General features: G+C 33.7%; 2 protein-coding genes across 2 annotated transcripts in view; one reads left to right on the top strand and one right to left on the bottom strand.

Annotated features, from left to right (window-relative positions):
• The window catches only part of Ptp10D (Protein tyrosine phosphatase 10D), a 30786-nt gene extending 19536 nt beyond the window's left edge, over window positions 1–11250 (top strand). Inside the window, exon 12 of the mRNA XM_019040836.2 lies at window positions 116–11250. Coding sequence (XP_018896381.2) covers window positions 116–147 — 32 coding nt within the window. The 3' untranslated portion in view covers window positions 148–11250. The remainder of the gene's footprint in view (window positions 1–115) is intronic.
• Window positions 9914–20366, bottom strand: HPS1 (Hermansky-Pudlak syndrome 1 protein). Its single transcript, XM_019040837.2, has 8 exons — window positions 19841–20366; window positions 18965–19162; window positions 18066–18178; window positions 16904–17140; window positions 15622–15773; window positions 15110–15264; window positions 14361–14596; window positions 9914–13516 (listed from the first exon to the last, which is right to left on the bottom strand). The coding sequence occupies exons 1-8, from the start codon at window positions 19964–19966 to the stop codon at window positions 12760–12762; spliced, it is 1974 nt and encodes a 657-aa protein (XP_018896382.2). The 5' UTR covers window positions 19967–20366; the 3' UTR covers window positions 9914–12759.
• Between the last annotated feature and the right edge of the window lie 1666 nt (window positions 20367–22032).

The following is a 22032-nucleotide window of genomic DNA, read 5'->3' as shown; positions in this document are numbered from 1 at the left end:
CTTGAAGTTTCAGCTTTCTGCATTGTATCAGGAATTGTTTCTGTTTTCAAATACATTTCTTACTTCTCAATTTTTGTTCAGGACTTCAGTTTTAATTAATGTGGTTTTGTTGCAGATGACGAGGGTATTGCGGAGTCAGGAATCTGAAACTGCTAAAACTTCCTGAAGTGGAAGTGATAAATTTTAAGTATCCTTGACTTTTTATTTGTTCATTAAAGGCTGTGTTATCCGACTGGGGAAGCAATCTAAGTTAAGATGTGGGAAAAGGATTCCAGAAGTATGTGTCAGTTCGTTGTGAATCATGGAATAACTAGATCGATTAATTTGAAACAATGCATCCAAATTGCCCCAATTTTTTTGTGAAACTCATGTCATCAAATGTTCATGATATTTTAGCATTTTATTGTCCTTAAAATTTGGAGCTGGTCGAGTTTGTTTTCAAAAGAGATAAGATCTTTGCACAAGATGAAGGAAAATTTTGTAAATCTTCTTTTGCCTTTAGTATTCGAAAGGTTTTAAAGCTGACCAGGAATCTTTTTCCCATGTCCGTATTTTTGTCCATATTTCTGATGCTGTATCATGATCAAAAATAAGTATTATGTAATTGAAGCCAAGTGTGCGTCAAATAAGTCAGTAGAAACTAACTTGATTGGACTCCTTCTAGAGGAAGAAGCTTTTCGTTTCAAGAATCTCGCTTGTTATTTTAGGTTATTTCTTCTTATTTATTACCATCTTGTATTTTGACATAATTAATGATCTATGACTCAAAATTTTAGGCCCTAATCTCATATCTCTGGACTTTCTGTAAAGCCCTTTTTACCCAATGCAATCAACTATACACAACTGTATAGGCAGTTGTTCAACTGACTGCTCAACTGATCGTTTGACTATTTGTTTGACCTTTCAAAGAAGAGCAGCTTATTTTTTTTCTGATAAAACTAACGTATCATATCACATCACGCTCTTATTCGTCAAGTAACGTTTTGAATCGTATCCAGTGAGACAAACAGTCAAATGGCCTCTCTCATAATGTTAAAAGAGCCAAGGCACAAGATTTGAAATTTTCAATTTCCCTTAAGTATGAGGGTGTCCCGTTTTTGTTCTGATGGAACTCATCATTAGCCCATGACAATGCATCTTCTCTTTTTCACCCTTTTCATATGTATGTATAATGAGTGTGTAGAATTCCCTGTTTTGAATGTTATGTATTAACTGAATCTTATTGATCACCACTAAAATTCAGAATGTTGAGTGAGCACTGGATTTTAAAAGCTGGAAAGAATAAGGGGTAATAATGTACCCACAAATTTGCAGTATAACGGAGACTGTCAAGAAAAAGATGGTAATTTTTACCTCTTACCTTATTTCTCTGAATGGTTTAAGTAATTAATTTCTGCTCCACGAATAAGATTTTTGGAAAATTCCAATTATTGATTAGGAAAACCGGGAACTTAGAGTCAGTTTTAGAATTAATGATAGTAGCTGCCCTTTTTAAAAATGCATATCAGGAAATAATTACTCAAAAAATGTCATGCATTTTCACAATTAAGGTCTAAAGAAGCCTTGGTAAATCAACCTTGGTTCTCAATAAAATTTGTGGGCAACCTAAAATCGCAGAATTAAGTCAATTAATAATCCTTTAATTGAATCATTTTTGTCTGAAATATGTTGAATTTTTACCGAAAGAATTTTTCTTCTTTATCAGAAGAAACATCTTTATCAAAATGCCCTGTTCATTCAAGCAAAATCCTAAGCAAACCTGTTAACAATAAGCATATCCCACAAGAATTTCCGTTTCTTCGAAATGATCAAGCTGAGCTTATATTCTGAATTGTAGAGGTTAGATCATATTGATTTAGCCCACTCTGTGGCAACAAATTAGTCTGAAATTTAATGAGGAAATCTCCCTTAGAGAACTTTGAAGGAGAACATCATGACATTATACTGGCAGGAAAGATGTGTTCTTTTAGAAATCTCTCAATCATATTGCTTAGTCACCTCCAATTGTCAATTTCCTCTGCTTTAAGTGAAAGACCTTATAGAATTGTTTGATTGGACTTTTCACAATTTTCCATCTGTGTATCATATTTCATCTGGGAACTTTGCCATCATTAATGTTCCAAATTTTGAGTGAAAATTTCTGATTGCCGAAAATTTTCAGATGACATTATGAACCTAGCCAGAGATTCATCTGTTCATAGATTACAATACAGAAAACGATTTTAAATCATAATATGTAAATACCTCTGTAAAAGCATTTGCACTAATAGGCATTAGCGCGTTTAAAATGATGAGTTTCCATTACCTCTCTATGTAATAAAACTGAGAGATTGTTCCTAATTTTACTCAATTCTTCTAAAAAAACTGTTTAATTTTAAAGATTCTATTTATAGAAACACACCGAGACCATAGCTCAATCTGGTTTCACCCTTACCAGAAGTATCGGGAACATGAATCATGTTTCATTACCAACCATTGAATTGTGTGTATATAGTTTGAAATTGTTCTTTGAAACTTTGTTTTTTATTTTATATTAACTTCAAATGCTTTTGTAGATGACATTGTCCATTTATTAGATACTAAGCGTTGTTTTATAAGTCTCATTTACAGTATTTTATGTTTTTTGTATCGGAAGTTTTGACTGCTCTTTCAAAGAAAGAGCTTGACTCTGTTCAATTTCGGGGGCAACCAGTAGTCTGAATACTCGCACTATATGTACTTAGATGCATTCAGGCGTTTCTCGTGATCGGAATGCTGCGATGCACTGTTTTGATATTAGCAAAGCTAAAAGGTAGAAATGTTCTGACTGCTATAATCCCATTTTTTTATTGTGAATGGTTTAATAACTTTTGACTGTTATTATTTTAAGATATCATGTTTTAGAAGCCCACAGGCCCATTGTCTATCTCAAAAGTTCATTTCATTACTTTACAATTATCAATGTCAGTAAAAATACTATTTTGACAAATCATTGAATGTAACTAACGAGCAAATTGAAATAAACTAGTAAAAAAACTGCATGTATGCAGTTAATTGTTTTAAAAGTAATTAATTGTTAACAAATTCAGGCTGTATGTATTTCAGGAGTAGGTGATTTTCTTTTTATTTTCTGAAATTAAAACTTTAAACCAGAGCTTATTATTACAAAGAAAGCTTAAGGCATATAATATTCGTTGATGGTGAAATTAGAAAAATGTACATCTTGATCGCAATGTTTTCAAGTGAGAATTACCTGCAAGGTATTTTCAGGAATTATTCTTGAAAAGTTAAAGAGAAATCCTTAGGAATTCAGTGCAACAATCATCATTGATCTTTCATCTCTAAAGTTAACTGCGACAAAAAATCTACACTGACCTAAACCTAGGTACATGTTTTTCTAGTTCTCACCATCGATTTACAGCGCTCTCTGAATAGAAAATTGGACGCATTTCTGTCAAACGGAACTATGTGCATTATGACATGAGCTCTAAGACCCATAAGAATGCATGCATAACAGGGCTCACGTTATAATGCACATAGTTCTGTTTGACAGAAATACGTCCAATTCAGTCAAATTGGTTACCAATTGACTGTTTTTAGAAGAGAAAGTGAGGAAGAGCTTTCTTCCTCCTTAACCTTCCATTGATTTCGAGAAGAAATAAGTAAAACAATAATAACTTCTGCCTCTGTAAATAAAACTACAGTCGAATGGATTTTTTGCAGGGGGTTTATCTATTACTGTTTTCCAGAGTTGTACTGCTTCATCCCAGTGTGCTGCCTTACCCTCAAATGTTTAGGAGCTACCTTAGCGGGAAAGCTCAATTTTTCGGAGTCAAATCAAGTTTTTGCATAGGCTATGCTGTTTTGCTGAAAGTTTTTGTCCCATTCTCAAATCTTCTCTTTCTTGGGCTGCTCTCTTGCGTCCATGCGGTGAACAGTGCATGAAGAGGACTAACGCTGCTTTGCGCTTGCGAGTTGGAAAAAATCTACTGGGTGCGTCAATTTTCCAGGCACCTCGATGACCCAGCTTTCCCAATTTTTAGGTGCCAAGCCCGATTTTTAGACTTATGGAAGGCAGAACACTGTCTCATCCCGTTACCTGTAACCCAGGAGACTGAATGCCTAAATATTTTTGAAAACCTTACGTGGAGTATGAAGAAAAAGTGCCGAAATTTTTAGAAATATTCATCTCCTGGCTCTCAAAGTGAAGTAGACAATTCAGACACATAGTAATAGCTTGTTTTTTATTTTTTTTTTTTTTAGAAAATTAATTTTTTTATATTTACCCATTAATGTAAGTGTCACCTTTGAGCAAAAACCTCCATTATCTAGACTTATAAATGACAAATTTGGATGGAGTTTAGATCTGATTCTCAGCTGTTAATAATTTTATCTATGCATGAGTGGTTTTACTCCTTAAAATCATGTGATTTTTGTTATTTGTGAATGTGAAATTTTATTTATATTTCTCTCCATTTTGTAGAAAGACTCATTAATCGTTTGAATGCTTTGGAAATATTCCTACGTAAATTAATGTAATCAATTATAGAACAAAATATAAGTGAACACGAACAAACTTTGGACTGTAGGTACTCCTTTTTCATTGACATTGTCCGAGTTAACAAAAAGCGGCATTCCCTGTAGCCTCAAAGTAATTTTTTGGCGATTGTAGTCAGTCAAAGTAAATTTTTGCATATATTTTCAAGATTTACCCTCTGCCTTTTAGATTGTTTTCGTCCTATTGATCCATTTCATGTGTAATCTCAAGGTGCTTCTGTGTTTACATAGCTACATCAGAAAGGAGGCTAAAATTCAATCTTAAAATTATTCACAGAAAGAAATTGCTAGATCTGAGTCCCTTTATCTGAATGAATGTCCATACATTTTTGCTACGTCAGTATTATTTAATTTGAGGAATATTATTACTCATTGTCCCCAAAAATGCCGAAAAATTCAAGGAAGAGGGTTCTAGAGGGATTTTGCAATGTATTTTAAGTTTTGTAAAAAGTCAGTATTAATTAAAAATTCAAGGAAGAGGATTCTAGAGGGATTTTGCAATGTATTTTAAGTTTTTTAAGAGGTCAGTATTAAATTTCTTAATTGTTAGGAGATCTGATTTTTATATTTTTGTTTCTCAAGTGGATGTCCAGTTTAAATTTTTATATCAGTTCTTTTTAATTTTTTAAACCTAATCATTGTTTTAAAATGAAGTTTGAAGATCTGTAATTCCTTTGTCTAACATTTTAATGTATAAACTTTGGTTCCCATATGAAGGGCTCCATTTATGGAAAGAATTGTATGCAGAAAATAATTTCCCATGCGAAATCCATCTTGTCGTCAGAATGAAAAATTATCATCCATTGCATCCATTGATGTACATTATCTGTAGTTTTTAGTCTAAATGACTTCATATTAATTTTCAAGTATGTACTTGGAAAGTTTTCTATCATCCTCCTGTATCCTTTTACTCATTTTCCTTCCTTAATAATATTTCCATTAGTTTTTGACACATATATTCTGCAAAAAAAAATCTATCAAAGTTTATCAAACTGCGACATAGTAAACCCTCAGTAGGGCCCTTCGATTATTGGCACACTGACTTTGGGATTTTAATTTTTTACCCTTTGGACAATTAACTACCTCCTGTGGGATCAATTAACGTAATAAAATACAAAATTAGTCATAAATCCAAACTAATTTGATGTGCACTACAAGAGTGGAGAAATAAATCGCTGAAAATGAATATGGTTCAAATTACACACTAAGAACCATAGAGAGTATGAAAGAGCTGTCAATGCAACAGATTCTAACGTACCGTATCAAACTGTTATAAGCATTTTTTTCAAACTTGGAAGGAATGGCGAGAGTGGTAGTCAATTTTTGGATGCTGCTGCACCAAATACACTAAAACTTAACTTTTTCCAGCTGAATGGATTCACCTACAAGGGTAGGTTTAAAAATCAGTGTATAGTCTACTATATTGTCCCTGAAGTACCTGTTTTTTTAACCACCCTTTGTAGATAGGTCTATTTTGTGCAACAATGTGTAATTATTCTTTCACATCTGACACCGCTATTTTTTTTTTTTTTCGTGTGAAATGATCGTTATGAAAGCAATACATTTCAGCAGAAAACTGATTTCTCCCAAAAATGCTAGGTTTGTTACAAAGAAAGCGGCAGTTATCTTAGGATCTAGTGTTTCATAATGAATGTATGTGTGATCATTCTCTCGCTGACATTGAAAACTTTTGACCTTTTTTTTTTGCAGAACTTTGTTATTGTTTATCGTAAGAGCTTAAATAGAACGTAGTCTTCGTATTTGTGATTTTTGTATGTGATTTTCTCGTCTTCCGCAATTGAATACTTGTCCAAGATTATGCATTTGAAACATGCATTTACTATGTGCCTTTTAGTTATAAGTATGGGATAAGTATTTTGTATTATTTTCCCCTCCCTTTTTCCTCTCAACCTTGTAAATGAGATTAGTATTATTATTGCTAGCTATGTAAATATATCTTACTGCTGACCTGAAATGGTGAAGTTATAGCTTGACTTCAAAATCAGATCAGAAAGACTGGACACGTATTGATGTTTTTACATTTAGAATCTCATTGTCATACAGTGAACTGTCACTCTTCTGGATCCATAATTCTCAGAGTTTTTTAATGGAAACATTCATTCTCAGTCTTTATCGAATTCATCTACATTAAAATATATCTTTTTTACGAAAGTCATTTACAAAGTTAGTTTTATTGGAGTCTCATTGTCATTAATAACAAAGTTGTTCCAAGTAAAACAGATACTTGTAATTTGTTAAACTAGTAGTGCCTTTATTTTAGTTTACGATGATCCACCATTTGGCAAAATGTCTACCATTCAATGCAGAAAAATCAAGTGTTTTCAAAGTATAAAATTTAGCATGATTTTTCTTTAGTGATCAGTTTTTCTCTGAACAAATGAAGTGAAACAAAAAATTTTGTTACACTGCAATCAAGGTATTATCAAAGTATTAAATGTAAATTTTTGTTGGAAGAGGGTTCATCCAATTTGTTTACACATTGAATTTGTAACTTCTTTACATTAAACATTTCTTTATAATGATTTCATATCAACGTAATATAGTTCTGTTTTATTTTCTAACAACACTATCAAAAGTACATAATGCAGAGTGTCCTGCTTATAATCTGTAAAAAAAGCAAGGGTCATACTTCCTACAGAAACATTCCCTAGAAAATATGTATGAGTTGCATGCGAATAAAAAATTAGAATTTCGATTTGCAAACATCTGAGCCTCTCTTTTGATCAATATTAAAGGGATCCAATTTTTCAAAGGCTTTAGCTCAGTAATCACCTCTTTGATATTCAATAAAACGGATTTTTGTGATAAACTACTTGGAGCCTCTAATGAATTTTGTAATTTTGAAGAGCACGAATTTGAAGAGTGAAAAAAATACTTTATTAGTGAGCATCCATGGGAAAAGAGATAGTCCATGTAGGCAACATTTTCAGTTCGGCAATTGCTGTCAAGTCAGGCCGTAAAATCAGATTTTGAGTTTTCAACAAAAAACTATAATACGTCTTACAGACCTTATTGTGAGCAGTTAAATCAGTTTAAATATCTGAACTAAGCATGAAATGGCATTAAAATTCTACAGTTCTGTGCCCTGAGTATGGCAGATTAGAATTTCATGTAACATTGTCTTGAAACAACATTTTTTCGAACTGTAAACTGCAGACCACCATGAATCCGCTTTGGTTCGACATTTTTGGGGGTTCTGTTGGTGGTGGTGGGGGGCTCAAAGTGTTTGTAGCACACTTTTTTGTGCTTTGGTATGAATACCTCAATTCTGAGTTTTTTTGGACCTAGGTCTCTTTTTCAAGTATGGTCACATAGGTACCTCCATCCACTAGTTCATAATGCTTTTATCACTCACAGTTGATATTGATACAATAGAGTTCTCATTAAAGTTATGGAGAAAATTTCGAAATTCAAGAAATGAGTTCTCGTCTCAAAGCTCTTAAATTCGAAAAAAAAAAATAAAAAATTCAAGGATTTCGAGAAAAATTCAATCAAAATTTTAGATCTTGGAAAAAACTGTTCAAGTTCAAAAGTTTCAAAAGAACCATTGCTGTATCAAATGATCGGGATATTTACGTAGGTGTTCTGGTGTTTATGAGTTAGACCTCGATATTTCCCCCGATAATGTCTATATATTGTCAGAACAACTTTGCAGTGGCTGTGGTAAATGGTTAATTTGCTTCATATTTTAATACTCTTTTTTAAAAGAAACAATGTTTTCAAACCTTTTTCCGCTGTGATCGTTTTTAATGGATTTTCTTGGAGGAATGAAACCCTGCTTTCTGCTCAGTTTGCCTTCTACATTTATGATCAAATGTGCTCTTAAAGTTTTTAGACTGATAAAAGAGACAAAACCATCATAGTACTTTTATACTTTCCAATTTTCGAGTTTTTCCTTGCATTATCTCAAAGAAAGTACACTTGTGTTCGGTTACTATATTCAGGACTCTTTCTTCGATGGTGACAATTTTTTTATTGTTATCTGGCAAGTTCTTTTACATCCAAGTTATGTTGAATTTCAAATTTTTATTCCTCTGATCAAATGTTGTGCTCAACGGGCACTACTTTTCCATTTGTCCAAAAAAATATATTGTTGTGGTTTTTAGGAATCCTTTCAATATCTCTACCTGAAAAGGTACATCCCACTTTTTTTTGACTGAACATCGCTGAATTAAACACATGTATCTGTGAAAGGAGTATTGAAAAGTATGTACGTAGTGAATATGTAAGTAGAATGACATTGTTCTTTTAACCCCTTTTCTTACGTAGACAGATTCATTCCACTTGGTGATGTCCAACTGTTGATCAAACCTAATATGTCGTCAAACTCATGATGTATTCATGTTTCTGAAAAAATAATGTGTCAAAAAGTGTTTAAAGTGTATTTATATATATATTTTTTTTTCATGGACATAATTTTGTGACAAATTAATCTATCATTAAATACACAAACTACCATCCTTATGAAACTTTTTTCTTTCTTTTTCTTTTTTAGCTGAACTACATATGGATTGCATTTTGCAAAAAGGAACCACTAGCATTGCAATGTTGCTAAGATTGTGCAACTTCTTTTGTCTTGGAGGAAAAACCTGATTATCCATTAATAGTTTCTATTTTACTCGCTAAAAACTGTAAATTTAAGACAAAAATTACCATCTAAATTTCATAGTTTTTCACGATTTCCGCAATTTTATTGCAAAAGATGAAGTTGCACAATCTTAGCATATTGCAATGCTAGTGGTTCCTTTTTGCAAAATGCAATCCATATTTCCTATGCACTGACGATACTCCTGCAGTTAAGCATCACAGAATCATATCTTCTTTTCTTACACTCTTGATACTAAGGGAAAATCGCGCAGTTCTTCTATTTCCCATGACATACTTAGCAACGAATTGTAAGTTCCCGCAAGAGTCTTGGAGCTTTAGTTCAATAAACCATTCCTTCATGGAATTTTGGTAGTGGCACGATAGGACATATTTCTGCCAAACGGAACTATGTGTACTATGACATGAGCCCTTTTAAGCATACCTTCTTATGGGTCTTAGGGTTCATGTCTTAATACACATAGTTCCGTTTGGCAGAAAAACATCCAAAAGTAACTCTGATTTTGTCGACTGGCAACTTTCAAGTTGTAAAAAAAAGCTTTTAAAGTTGAGGCTGTAATGGAGGAGCATACCTGCCCTGGGAGAGAGTTTGTCTCTTTTTCAGTCAAACTTTCTATGCAGTGATAGGGCTGAAAACACAAGTAAAGCCTCCTTGTGTGGGACTTCAACAGTCAAAATTACAATTTTAAACACCTAATTAAGCATGAAAATTATACAAAAAATATTAGTTGGAGGATAAAAAAAAGATACATTTGAAAAGGAAAATAATTTTATTTATTTTTTTTTTGATTCATCACTCATGGAAAGTCTGTGATCTGAGACAGAAAAATATAGAGAGTAAATACAAAATTTAAAATACGATGCACATACTTAGGTAAGCGATTTCTTAAAAGAAGAAATCTGATGATAATTACTGATAAAATCATGCACCTTCATCGTTTATTTCGCTGATTTACACACACATCACAATTTGCCATAAAAAGACTGACACTCAAATTAAATATGTGAATCTAGGAGAAACACTGAGACTCCGAAAAATTCACTTGACAGCACTGAAAAAATTTCAAAACAGTTCATTCAATGACTTGAATTTAAAAATGTTAAAGAAAAAAGCCCCACATAACTGCGCCTTTAAAATGACAAATTTTAAATTCTAGTGTTACTTAAAAGCTGACTAACAGTGAATCGTTCGAGAGGAAATCTTGCCTAACAGGAGTTTACATTATATTATTATTATCAAATTCAGCCGACTACTTTGATTCAATTTTTTTAAGTCATGTCTTAAAACAAACTTATTTTTAAACAGATGTTTCCCTGAGCACCATTACAAAGAGAACTGCTACCCTCTTTCATTGGCAGGAGGAATCCGGCTACGGAATGTGCATTGTGCATCATTATGTGCAATGAGTCATCGAATTCCTTTGCTGGCGAGAAAGAGTGGCTGTCTCTTCTGATAAGATGCTCGAATTACAAAAAATTAGAGGAGTTTTGGTTTGAGAAACTTGATAAAATTTTAAATGCTTTCCGCTTACTTTATAGGCTGTTTATGATTTACGTAAATCTAAATTTACAGCGCCTATCAACCCACCATAACACTCCATTGGGCTGTCTGTAAGTCTGGAAGCATCCCTCTCCCTGTCAATTTCAAACATTGTTTTAAAGAGTTTAATACATCAGATAAATCGATTTTCTTTCAGTATTAAAAAAATCGAGAGTATTGCTGTTACAGTTGAGAATATAATAAACATTAAGAATTAATGAGTCATTCGGTTTTTTATTTTGTCAAAAATCGTATTCCATCCCGTTTAACATGACAATAATGATGACTCTCACCCACCTAAAAAAGCAAAGTATAATGTACAGGCTCTGAGCTAACAGGTCATAATTTTGATCAGTTTTCTTCTAAAAACAAGATTTTTGAATAGGTGGTAAACAGAAAAGTTTGGTGTTTCCGAATGAAATCTTACAACTTAATACTGAATTACAAAGTTTTAAAAAAGTAACTTGCAGGTACACAATATTTTGGAAAATGTTTCATGTATTTCGTACTGAGATATTCTCGGACCTTTTTTTTAATATTTTTTTTTTTACAGAAAAAAAAGTTTTAATGTAGAATAAAAATTAATAATTTGGTCGTATGCAATAACATGTACAAAAAAGTAACATGCTTGTGAAACATTCAATTTGTTGCTAGAAATTACCTACTCATTTTTTGTTCAACCTGACTTCAACAGAAGTTACAATAATTGAAGTGTTCTCTTCAGGTAATATCGGAGAGAGAATGCTTATTTTTTATGAACAAGGCGAGAGCATCCGGAAAATTCCTGGACATTTAATGTAGTTCTGGGCTGGTTTGTGCCCTTCAAACGGACCCCCCCCCCCCCCAAAAAAAAAAAAAAAAAAATTGGGCAAATCTGAGCTTTGATGAGCCAGTATTCTTGGTCACTTTTTCGGTCCCAGTCCGCCCCTGTTGATGAATGAATTCGAAATTAAGGAAGCCACTAATCTTGAAAGGTGCTTTTAGTCCCTGAGTATTGAAATTACATTTAAATTTTAGTAAAAATAATTTTTGAGTAACATAATCGGGTTGGATTAAAGTTATGGGATAGAAATATATGCATAAAATTTTGCTGGCCGGTACATCGTTTAGTGAAAGGCTTCAATGTCAAAAATTATATCATTATCAGCAAACCTACAAAAAAAAAGCTGAAAAATACCACTGTAACATTTCGAAGCACCAGATTTGTACTCCAATAATAAAATTATCGTAGTAAAACACATTTCAATTTTTCGAAAACAAGCAGTACCTATCTTAATCTCACATTAGCACACCAAGGAGAAAAAAAACATGTAAAATGTGGCCTGAATACTGTAAATAACGAGAAGGTAGACAATACATTTTTTCAGATGTTATTATAATTTTGTTCAAGGGTTTGGCAGCAATGGCAGATGACACAACGATTGCGCTTCAGTTCCATGCCTTGCAGAATATCTATAATAGCTGTTCAGTGCTGCAAAGGATATGCAGGTTTGCTAAATGGTCTCTGATTGGATACCACTGGCCAATATGCTCAAGTAAGAGTGAAACCAGTGCCGATCTCTCAACAGAACACCTTCAACGAATTTTCAATGCACCAACATGAACTGTTTGCTCTCCCCTTAGTCTTCCGCTGAAACTCATTAGCATTTGCGTGCTTCTAGTACCTAGTTCTGATTCTAATTTTTGGTATTTTGCACTTTGATTATCCATCAGAACAGAGTGGAACCAGCACTATTCTACCATCCAGTGATTCATACCAAAGTGTATACAAAAACAGTCAATTAAAAAAAAAAAAAAAAAGAAAAACGGAGTACTTAAAATTCCTCGTTGGATAATAGCATAGGTAAAAATAATTAATTGATTGATTGAAAGACTTATCATTTCAGTTGAAAGAACAACCGTTTAGTGATGAAATGTAAGGTTAAAATTATTTAAAAAAAATGCTAATACAAATAAATAAAATAAATAGCACACAAGACTATGGAGAACACTGAACACAGTCACTAATATTTCTTTGAGGATTTTGATTCAAAAATCATATCCTCCTTCTTCTTGGGCTAGAGAAGATCAATAGAATTATTGTGAAAACCTGTCACTTCCCAAATGGTTGCATGAATTCGTCGCGTGTGCTCTAGCACACAGGACGAAGATGCTATGCCTAAATGTACGCAGTATAATTCATAACAGTTGATGGTTTTATTTGAGTTGGGAAAACAAACATTAATCAAATTTGGATAAAAACTGGATGTCAACATGCCAGGCATTGGTAAGGGTTTTAAGGATCCTGAAGGAAAGACGTTGGGTTTCATGGCAATACCAGAGGAATCCTCGAACCAGAGGAAATAAGCATAGTTAAAAGTTGCATCCCGCCATATCACAGACATATGACCATTCTGCAAATGTTTTTGGCAGAACTTCACTGATGACCAAATTTTTTTCTTGATGAATTCAATGGTATCTTCATCCGAGAAGTTTAATGAAGGAGCGATGATACGATGGTTGCTGCGGTCTATGTAGATAAAGTGGACTAGACCTGGGAATTCTTCTAGATACCTATTAATATTCAAGGAAGAACGAGATTCAAGCGTAAAATTTTTCAGTGCTTTGGCCCTGAGAAATTCGATAAAGTCTTTGAGCTGATTATCTACAAATTGTGTGACGATTTTGGCACTGTCACAAAACATGTTTACCCTGGAAGTATCCAACAGTGTTCTTCTAATGAGGTCTTTGAAGTTATGGACCAAATTTGATGTGCAAGTTTCTAAGCGCGTGAGACACTCCGCATCTTGATTCTTTAAATATTCTTTGAATTTACTGAAAGAAAAAGAAATTGACCAGAAAATTAGACATAATAGAATTTGCTTGAGAAATAAATTAAGTGGACACAGATTTGTTCTTAATGGGACCTAACAATTAGACACGTCAAAACTAGTTTCAGCCGCTAGACAGTTGAGTTTGCATAAGATGGTTAGTACCAATTGATCAGAAAAATTTTACAACAGATAAATAACACAGACTACTTAGCCTTTGACTTTGACATGATGCATACAATAGAGATTTGAGTGATTTTCCACCTCTCCATTATTAAGTTGCTACAACAGTTAAACTCAAAAATCTCAAAATGTAGAGAGATCACTTTTATTCTACTGAAGTCTACTAAATCATGTGCTTTATTTTGTCGAACAGACAGGCATCAGAGTACTAGTTTCTACGTTTAATTCCTCCATAACTTCAGGCAATTTCAGGCAATTTGAGTAGATTAGAGGCAGAAAAAAAACCCATAAGAGACTTCTTGTTTTGGAGGATCAAATATGACTAACATTTACATAAAAAAGGAGTTACATGCATGGATATACTTGCAGAGGTAGATTTGCGAAAGAGAAAAAACACCAGGAATGTCATTTTTGAAATGACCCAAATAATTGGAATCTTTTTTAGAACCAAAATCCATATTACATACACAGATTCTTACGATGGCGGATAATATCAGATCAGATGTTTGCATCCTGCTGAGGAGTGGAGAGAGATATTCTCATGTGTAATAATAGCAGGTATCACACCTAAGACCATTTAAAGTTTTGAGAATTTTTACAAGAAAAATGAAGAAAGAAAAAAAGGCAGGAAGAGGAAAAATTGTTAAATAAAGAAAGAGTCATACTTTTGTGTTTGTTCCCATCTGACGTAGAGCTGTTTGATAGATTCTTCAACAAATGATTGAGCTGGTTTCTTCTTGCAATTGCTCAACATTTTGCTGAGGCAAACATCAATCAGACAACTAATTGATTTGATCTCTTCTGCATGACTACTTGGGTTTGGCTGATTTTGGATATCATGGAGTTTCATGACATGTTTGAGACATTCTTGTAGATTCTGACTGAATAGTTCATTCCAAACCTATCAAAGAGATGATACTTTATTATTCAAGGGACATAACGCATGCATAGTTACTACCAAAAACAGTAAAAAGTTTTCTGGTTTCTTTCAATTTGCTTCTGAACTCCCTACTGTTCCGAGTAAAAGCTACAAGTTTATGAAAGTGTAGACATTAGATATTAGGACTCATTTAAAATTGTTACCTTATTCTTTAGGATTTTAAAGAATAACAAAATTTATCAATTCTTCCTCGGACTAGTTTTGGTTAGAATAATGTTCTATATATTGTACTACTTAGGTCAAAATTCTAGCCAAACTTTGATTTTTTGGCAAACAAAGGTATTATGTACTTCGGTAGAGTGAAGTGTCATTCAACATAACAAACAAAAGGAAAAAAAATTGAAAAAATAAAACCTGGCTTGGGCTGCAAAGCGTATTGCCTTGGTAGAAGTAATCTTAGATACATGTAAAATAAGAAATAAACTGCATCAACGCACCAAATAAAAAAAAGGCTATAGAAACCAGAATACTAACCTCGCAGATGAAAAATAAAGGAATGCCATCTGCAAGATACGTTATATACACATAACTGGGACAACTTTGTGGGCCCATCATCATTAGGAAATAATAAACTTTTCCAAGGTAGGAGACTTTGTTGCTACGGCCAAATATTTTTGGAAGGAAATTTTCTGTGGAAAAATACAAAAACTGTTATTGATGATTTCAAAGAAGTTTTTGTTTTGTAAGTTTATTTTATAGGTATTTAAACTTTATTCACTTACTTTGAAGTTACTTACTAATAATCTCATCAGAAGTTTTTGATCATGAAGATATAGAAATTTTTGTTGAAACTTTTGACTGTCTCAAGTGTGTAGCAAAACATGGATCTATGGTCTGGAATCAGATTTTGGCTATCTATCATCAAAGAATTTCTTTTGAAAACCACATCCAAATGTAAAATATTGCACCTAGACTTAAAGTAGACTTTTCTTTGATGTGATACTAATAGCATCTATTGCGCATAAATAAAATCGTTTTGGACTTACTAAGTGTGTTAGTCTCGGGGACCTCTTCTAAAGATGTTGCTTTCTTTTCTGCAGTTTTGAAAATAGGATTGTGAGGAGTTTGATACCTAATTGTGTCTGCAACAACAGTTAAAAATAAGATGTCTGCTGGCGTCAACTCCTTAGCTTTTCGGCTGAAACCAAGAGAGAAAATAAAAATTGATGTTCGAGAAAATTTTTACTTACAAATTACAGCAACAAAAGAGATTATCTACAGATAGTGAAAGGACAAACTTCAAGATAGCCTCAAGATATAAGTAATTAAAGACTTAAAATTTGTTCTGGTTGTTTGGGACGGACTTGTAATTTTATAGCTCCTGTCAACAAATGATCTTCTAATCAAATGCAACAGGATATCACTAATCTTAGCATCCAGGATACAAGGTCTACTGAATTTTTTTAGAATAAATTATGTACTTTCCAAGCATAGTAAATTCCTTTGCTGTGAGCAACAAAATAGCATTAAGAATATTACAGTTTTGTTTTCCTTTTTTTTACTTTATGCTAAAGTTAGAAATTTTTTAAGCTGATTCTTTAAGGCCAAAGTTCGCGTTAAAATGAGTGTCACACTCAGCTCTGAGACATTGTTATACTCAAAATTGAGGGGAATACTCCTTGCAAGTAAATTTAAAAAGCAAAGGAGTAAAACTTGAATTTTATACCAGTCAGCTCAATAGATAGTTAAGTCTGAAGTCACATAGATAAATGATATTATACATATACACAATGAATTAAATAAATTTTTGACAATTGAGTGTCACACTCAGCTCTGAGACATTGTTATACTCAAAATTGATACTCCTTGCAAGTAAATAAAAAGCAAAGGAGTAAAACTTGAATTTTATACCAGTCAGCTCAATAGATAGTTAAGTCTGAAGTCACATGGATAAATGATATTATACATAAACGTTTTTCAGGTTACACAATGAATTAAATAAATTTTCAATACTGAAGTATCAAGGCAAATGACACCATGATCTTGCAACTTGGGCATATACAGGGCCATGCATTTTCTTGTCCAAAAAAAAGGAGTAGGAAGCCGCTATAAATAACACTATAAAAAGTAAAGAAGTATATAAAAAATACTATAAATAAAGAAAAATCAAAATGTTTAAAAATTTGGATTTCTGACTTTTTAAATTTCTTAAAAACTGTCAACCTTTTTAAAACAAAACACTTTTACCAGGAAAAGAAAACCTAAACTTTCTAAAAAAAAAAAAAAAAAGTGTAATACATGAGAAAGGAAAAGAAGAAATCACCTTACCTTGAATAAAGGGATAGGAGTTTATTTTCTACAAAAATTAGGGTGTGTATTTTAGGGTAGCTTATCAAAGCTTCAAATTTCTCCGCAGCGTTTTCCAGAACACTGATAGTTGTTGCAGCGATTTGTCCATTGATACTGAGCTGCTCAACTGCTTCCAGCAGAAATGCTTGATCTTTGTTCACTAATTGATCCCAGGTATCCATCATCAAGGAGACAAACTGCTTGTACTTGGCAAGGCTGAAAAATGAAATAACATATAAAAATTGAGGATACTGAAGAGAGATATGGACAGATGATCTGAAATTACGGAGGCATAAAAAAGTGAACACAGTATATCTTAATAGCAAAAGTGATGGATTTTATCAGATCATGGAAGTCGAAAATTAAAGCATTTTCTAGCTATGTAGTCTGATGTGGTCATGAAATCAGGATGATAGAGAAAGGCTGCCAAAAAGATGCTCAATTGGGTTCCCCTGGAATAAAGGAAAGGAGACACCCTGTAAAAGGGTGGTGACAAGGGATGATAAAGGAATGATAGAGTGTACACTCCTTGGAGAGGGGGGGACTATTGCAGGTAGTTGTCGCAGGACACTGTGAAAGTGGCTCTTGCGTGTACTTGAACAAAATTACACTGGGTATTGTGCAATACAACACAAAAGGGATAGTTCTAGTGATGTCATGGGAGCATGTGGTTAGATCCCTTGATTTGCAAAACATGCAAGAAAAGCAGGCGACATTCACACGAACAGCCTTGTTACATTTTTACACTTAATTCAATAATTAGGCATCACATTGACAAAAATATTGAAAACCCCCAATGATAAGGCAAATTATGAAAAGGGCAAAAGCAATGAAAGTCTTAAAATTAAGGGGAAAAACTAACTGTGGACTTTCGGCATGTTGCATGCAAGGAAAGTGAGAGAGGGGTTTTTTTTTTTTTTTTTATCAACATCTTATTAAATTTGAAGATGGATGGGTAAACAAATTTTTATCAATGTCAAACACAAAGCAAAATTAAATAAACTTCTACTCTCTCTAAATAATTATTTGGGTGTTGACTTTTTATCAAGCACAGGATATCACAAGACTTTGTTCTTTTGGATTTAGCTAAAAAATGATAGTGCAATGTGAGCGGAAGAACTTGCGAAGAGATATGACTTACAGTGCAACATCAGGGCCACAAAAGTATTTGACTGCTGAGACTAGGAAATTCAAGATTTTCTTCATGTAGCTCACATCGTGGTCTCCGATAAAAGTAAATATGTGATCCATAAACTGAAACAATATGCATATTTTGCTTTAATAGGAAGGCAATATTTCAAATTTATTCATCAAAAAGGCTATCTATTTAATGTTTTTTGATTTCTGCAGAGTTTCATGATATTTAATTGAATTTTTTTCAGAAGAGAAAGAAAAAAAAGCTTCCTTCAGAGCCTCCCCCCCCCCCCCCCAGCTTGGCAACAGCAGCAACACATCCGCTTAAAGTGTAAAATCACGTTGTTCCTATTGTCATATTCGACTTTTCCATTTTCCTCCATGTATTCCTTATCTTCAATGATTTCTGATTTTATTAGCATATCAGATAAAAAGTTTTGTTGTAGTGTGTTTCATCTTGGTATGGTTACCTGAGGGGGGGCGGGGGGTGAGGGGGGGGGGCAAAAAACCAACACTGGCGCGAGGTGAAGCTTTGTAAGAGAATAGACAAAAATTGTGGTATCCTCACGAAATTTTACTTTGGAAAAACTATACTATAACTCTGCAAAAATTCCTTGCCACTACCCTGTAATAAAAAACCATTTGCCAAGAAGTTCATTACATTACACTTGAGTCTGTTTACATCGTTTACAAGTTTTGCAGTGTATGTTTCATCAATTGATGCTTGAGGATTGCTAAAAGTAAAAGCAGTACCTAGAATAGAAATAAGTTTAGCAGTACATGTTTCAGGGAGCTATACTTCATCAATTGATGCTTAAGGATTGCTGAAAGTAAGAGCAGTACCTGGAGCAGAAATAAAAGTCATCCTTTTTGCAGAGAAACAATGACAAAGAGAACCAAGCTTACCTGTTCAAATATGAAGTTAACATTGTTTTCACATTGAAGTGATGAGTATGAGTTGGCAAATTGTGAATTCAAAACTTTATAAGAAGTAAGTATTGGTGAGAACAATTGAATGATTAGATTTGTGCACCAAGGTGTGTTGACAATTTCATCGATCTCCGCCGTGGTTAACTTCTTTTCTTTCTCGACAATTTTCTCAAGCTGTAACAAACAAATGCAAATGAAATTATTGATTCAAAATTTAACATGCTTAAATACTGAGTTTTGGATTTGGTAGACTTTTCTGTGTCGTGCTGGTTGGCTTGATATCTTTCCTACCTATGACTATCTGGCATGCATTGCAAAAAATCAAGATACGTGCTTGCATCAAGAGAGTACATGCAGCCTGCACCTGCAAAAAATTACACAATCTGAACGAGTTGCACAATAGATTCATTGTTCATAAATACCAAGTTTATTGGTCAGAAATTCCATGAAGAAAAAATTAATTTGGCATGAAAGTAGAATTAGACCCCGGCCAGTATGTTGTATTGAGCACATGACAGTACCCTAAAAAGTCCATGCCAACTGTTATGAGGCAGAATCATAGGTATCATGCACGCTCTGCTAATAGGGTGTTTCTAGAAGTGCTTTCCATTAAAGTAGACCGTGAGGGAATGTTGTTCTTGGTCAAAGTTGTTGGAGAACAGCGGATAAGAAGAGTGATGGGATGAATCAAATTGTATTCGCAGAGTAAAGACTTGCGAGGTGAGTATGCACTTTAAAACTTCCAGACAAGCACAACTCCAAAACGTAGGATTTGGATCACATCGAAATGATGAGTGACCCAAACTCAGGAGAAAATCACAAGGAATTAAGGATGCGAATTTCTGTAATTACCTCGCCTTGAGAGTTATGGTACAATCCTTGTTCCTTTCCCAATTTCAAAATGTGTATGATGAAGGCAGAATCACACTTATGAAAAGTCAGACCATTCATTTGGTCGAAAACTAAAATTGACCTCATTTTGCTGTGGCACCAATAGTCAAAAAATACGAGAACTTAGCAGTATTTAACTGATAACATAAAACACTGGAATGAAAAATCAAGCGCGAAAAAACTTTTCAGGTAACATGCAGTATTGTCCGCGCACGCTAATATTCAGTGGAAAACACGTTATATAATCAGGAAATGAGCGTGGTGCGCGACCTCGCTGTTTTTATGGAATTCCTGAAATTAAAGGATTGATCTTTTTAAGTAGCGAGATGAACTGTATTTTATACTTGACGGAGGAAACTTAGTTACGTGGCTTCACCGTGAGAAATCTCTCGTAATTAAGCTGACTGCCATCGAGAGTTGCGTTGTAGTAAACTTCTCACATTCCACTCGATACCTCAGATTGTGATAAGAAATTGATGAACCCGACATGTAAATGTTGTTGTGTAAGAAAAATGACAAAAACAAACTAATCAGGTTGAGTTAGCAGAGTGCACGATCGCCATCTTAATGACGCAAACAGTACCAGGGGACCAGGGTTAGCGAAAAGGACGGTCGCGATTCGCTCCCCTCTTCTTTTTGTGCAGAATTTGATGCCATCACTTACGTCACTGAAAGCCATGTTTTGTTCTTGAACAATCAGAAAGAAGCAACTTGACAACAGTGCGTTATGTAAACACCAAAAGAAGTAAACAATCGATTGTATTTTTTTTGCAAATAACAAGAGCAACGACAACATTGGGAAAATGGCAAACGATATTGGCAGGAAGGTCAACCTGAACATGCTGAGACAAGTAGATTATGGCAATTGATTTCAGTCATTTTTCATATCCCTCGATTTAGAAAGAGTAAAAAATTAGACTCAAGATGGATGATTTTACTTTTCCAAGTTTCTCATACAATTTTCAATGACTCAAACCATCAAATAATTATCAGGAATTCATTTGCCACCTTGGAACATTTCTCCTCAGGATTGGTAGCGCTGTTTAATTTAATTAGGTGCCGACGCGCAAATTTTCAAATTCGCGATCACAGTTGCACCTTGCGAGCGCTTGTCCTCCGCAGCTCTTTAAGCTCATTGCTAATACTTCAAAAGCTATGGTTAAAATGAAGTAGGAATGCCTTTACTATTCGAGTAGTCAAATGATATAACCACTGAAATTAGAACCACTTAGAGATGTTACAGAATTCAAAAAATATGGGTAAACATTAAATTTCGGAATTTTCCTGGGCGAGTTCAATAGATTTACCCGAAAGTGCCTACGGATTTTAAGTAAAGCTATTCAGTATACATGAAACGCAGGATATTATTTGTCCAGGTGTATGATATAGAAAATAGTATAAGAGGGTGACTATCATGAAAAAATTCTGGAATTTCAACATTTTGCTTACTACCATCAAGCAGAGAATTTTAATATCACACCCCCCCTTCCCCCTTTCATACCTTGTAAACATTTTGTTTTGAAACATTTATTAGTTATATCGACGGTGAAAGTCGGCAATCACATAACTCAGTTTGCGACGCAGACTTCCTGTCATACTTTATTTTTTAAACGGAAAACTACTCAATGGTAATTCTTTAAAACTTCCGTGATTTTTCTTTTATGTGCGAGGAAAATTCTGCAAAAACTTCAAGGAATAATGTCCATTTGTTCTCCTTTAAAAAAATAACATAGTTGCGGAGATTTTCAGACACCGCAAACGAGTTATGTGATTGCCGACTTGCACCGTCGATATGTGGGTCTCATACAAGTAATTTTGTAGAGCTATCTTAGAAAGTGACTAAGGTCCTGTTTTGTTCTACAGTTTGAAACTGGTTTAAAATATCGTTGAAAATAACATGTTGGATTTGCTTGCATTTTCAAATTTTTTATGTTAATGTGTTTCAGGAAGTCCCCTCTCACCTCTCATAGGTAGACTCATCTGACATCCTACTGAACTGCAAAACTCTAACTCTATAGGGAAAAATTAGATTTTTTTTTAAACTTTGGTTACATTATAGGCACCTACTTACATTTAAGTGAACATATTCAACACTCACGTGTGAAATTTCATGTTAAAATAACAGCTCCAGCCATTGCTTAAAAGTTTTTAAT

This window comes from Bemisia tabaci, chromosome 2, assembly GCF_918797505.1.
Source record: "Bemisia tabaci chromosome 2, PGI_BMITA_v3".
NCBI lineage: Eukaryota > Metazoa > Arthropoda > Insecta > Hemiptera > Aleyrodidae > Bemisia > Bemisia tabaci.
Note: the sequence above shows the minus strand (reverse complement) of the source record. Positions and strands in the feature narration are given on the sequence as shown.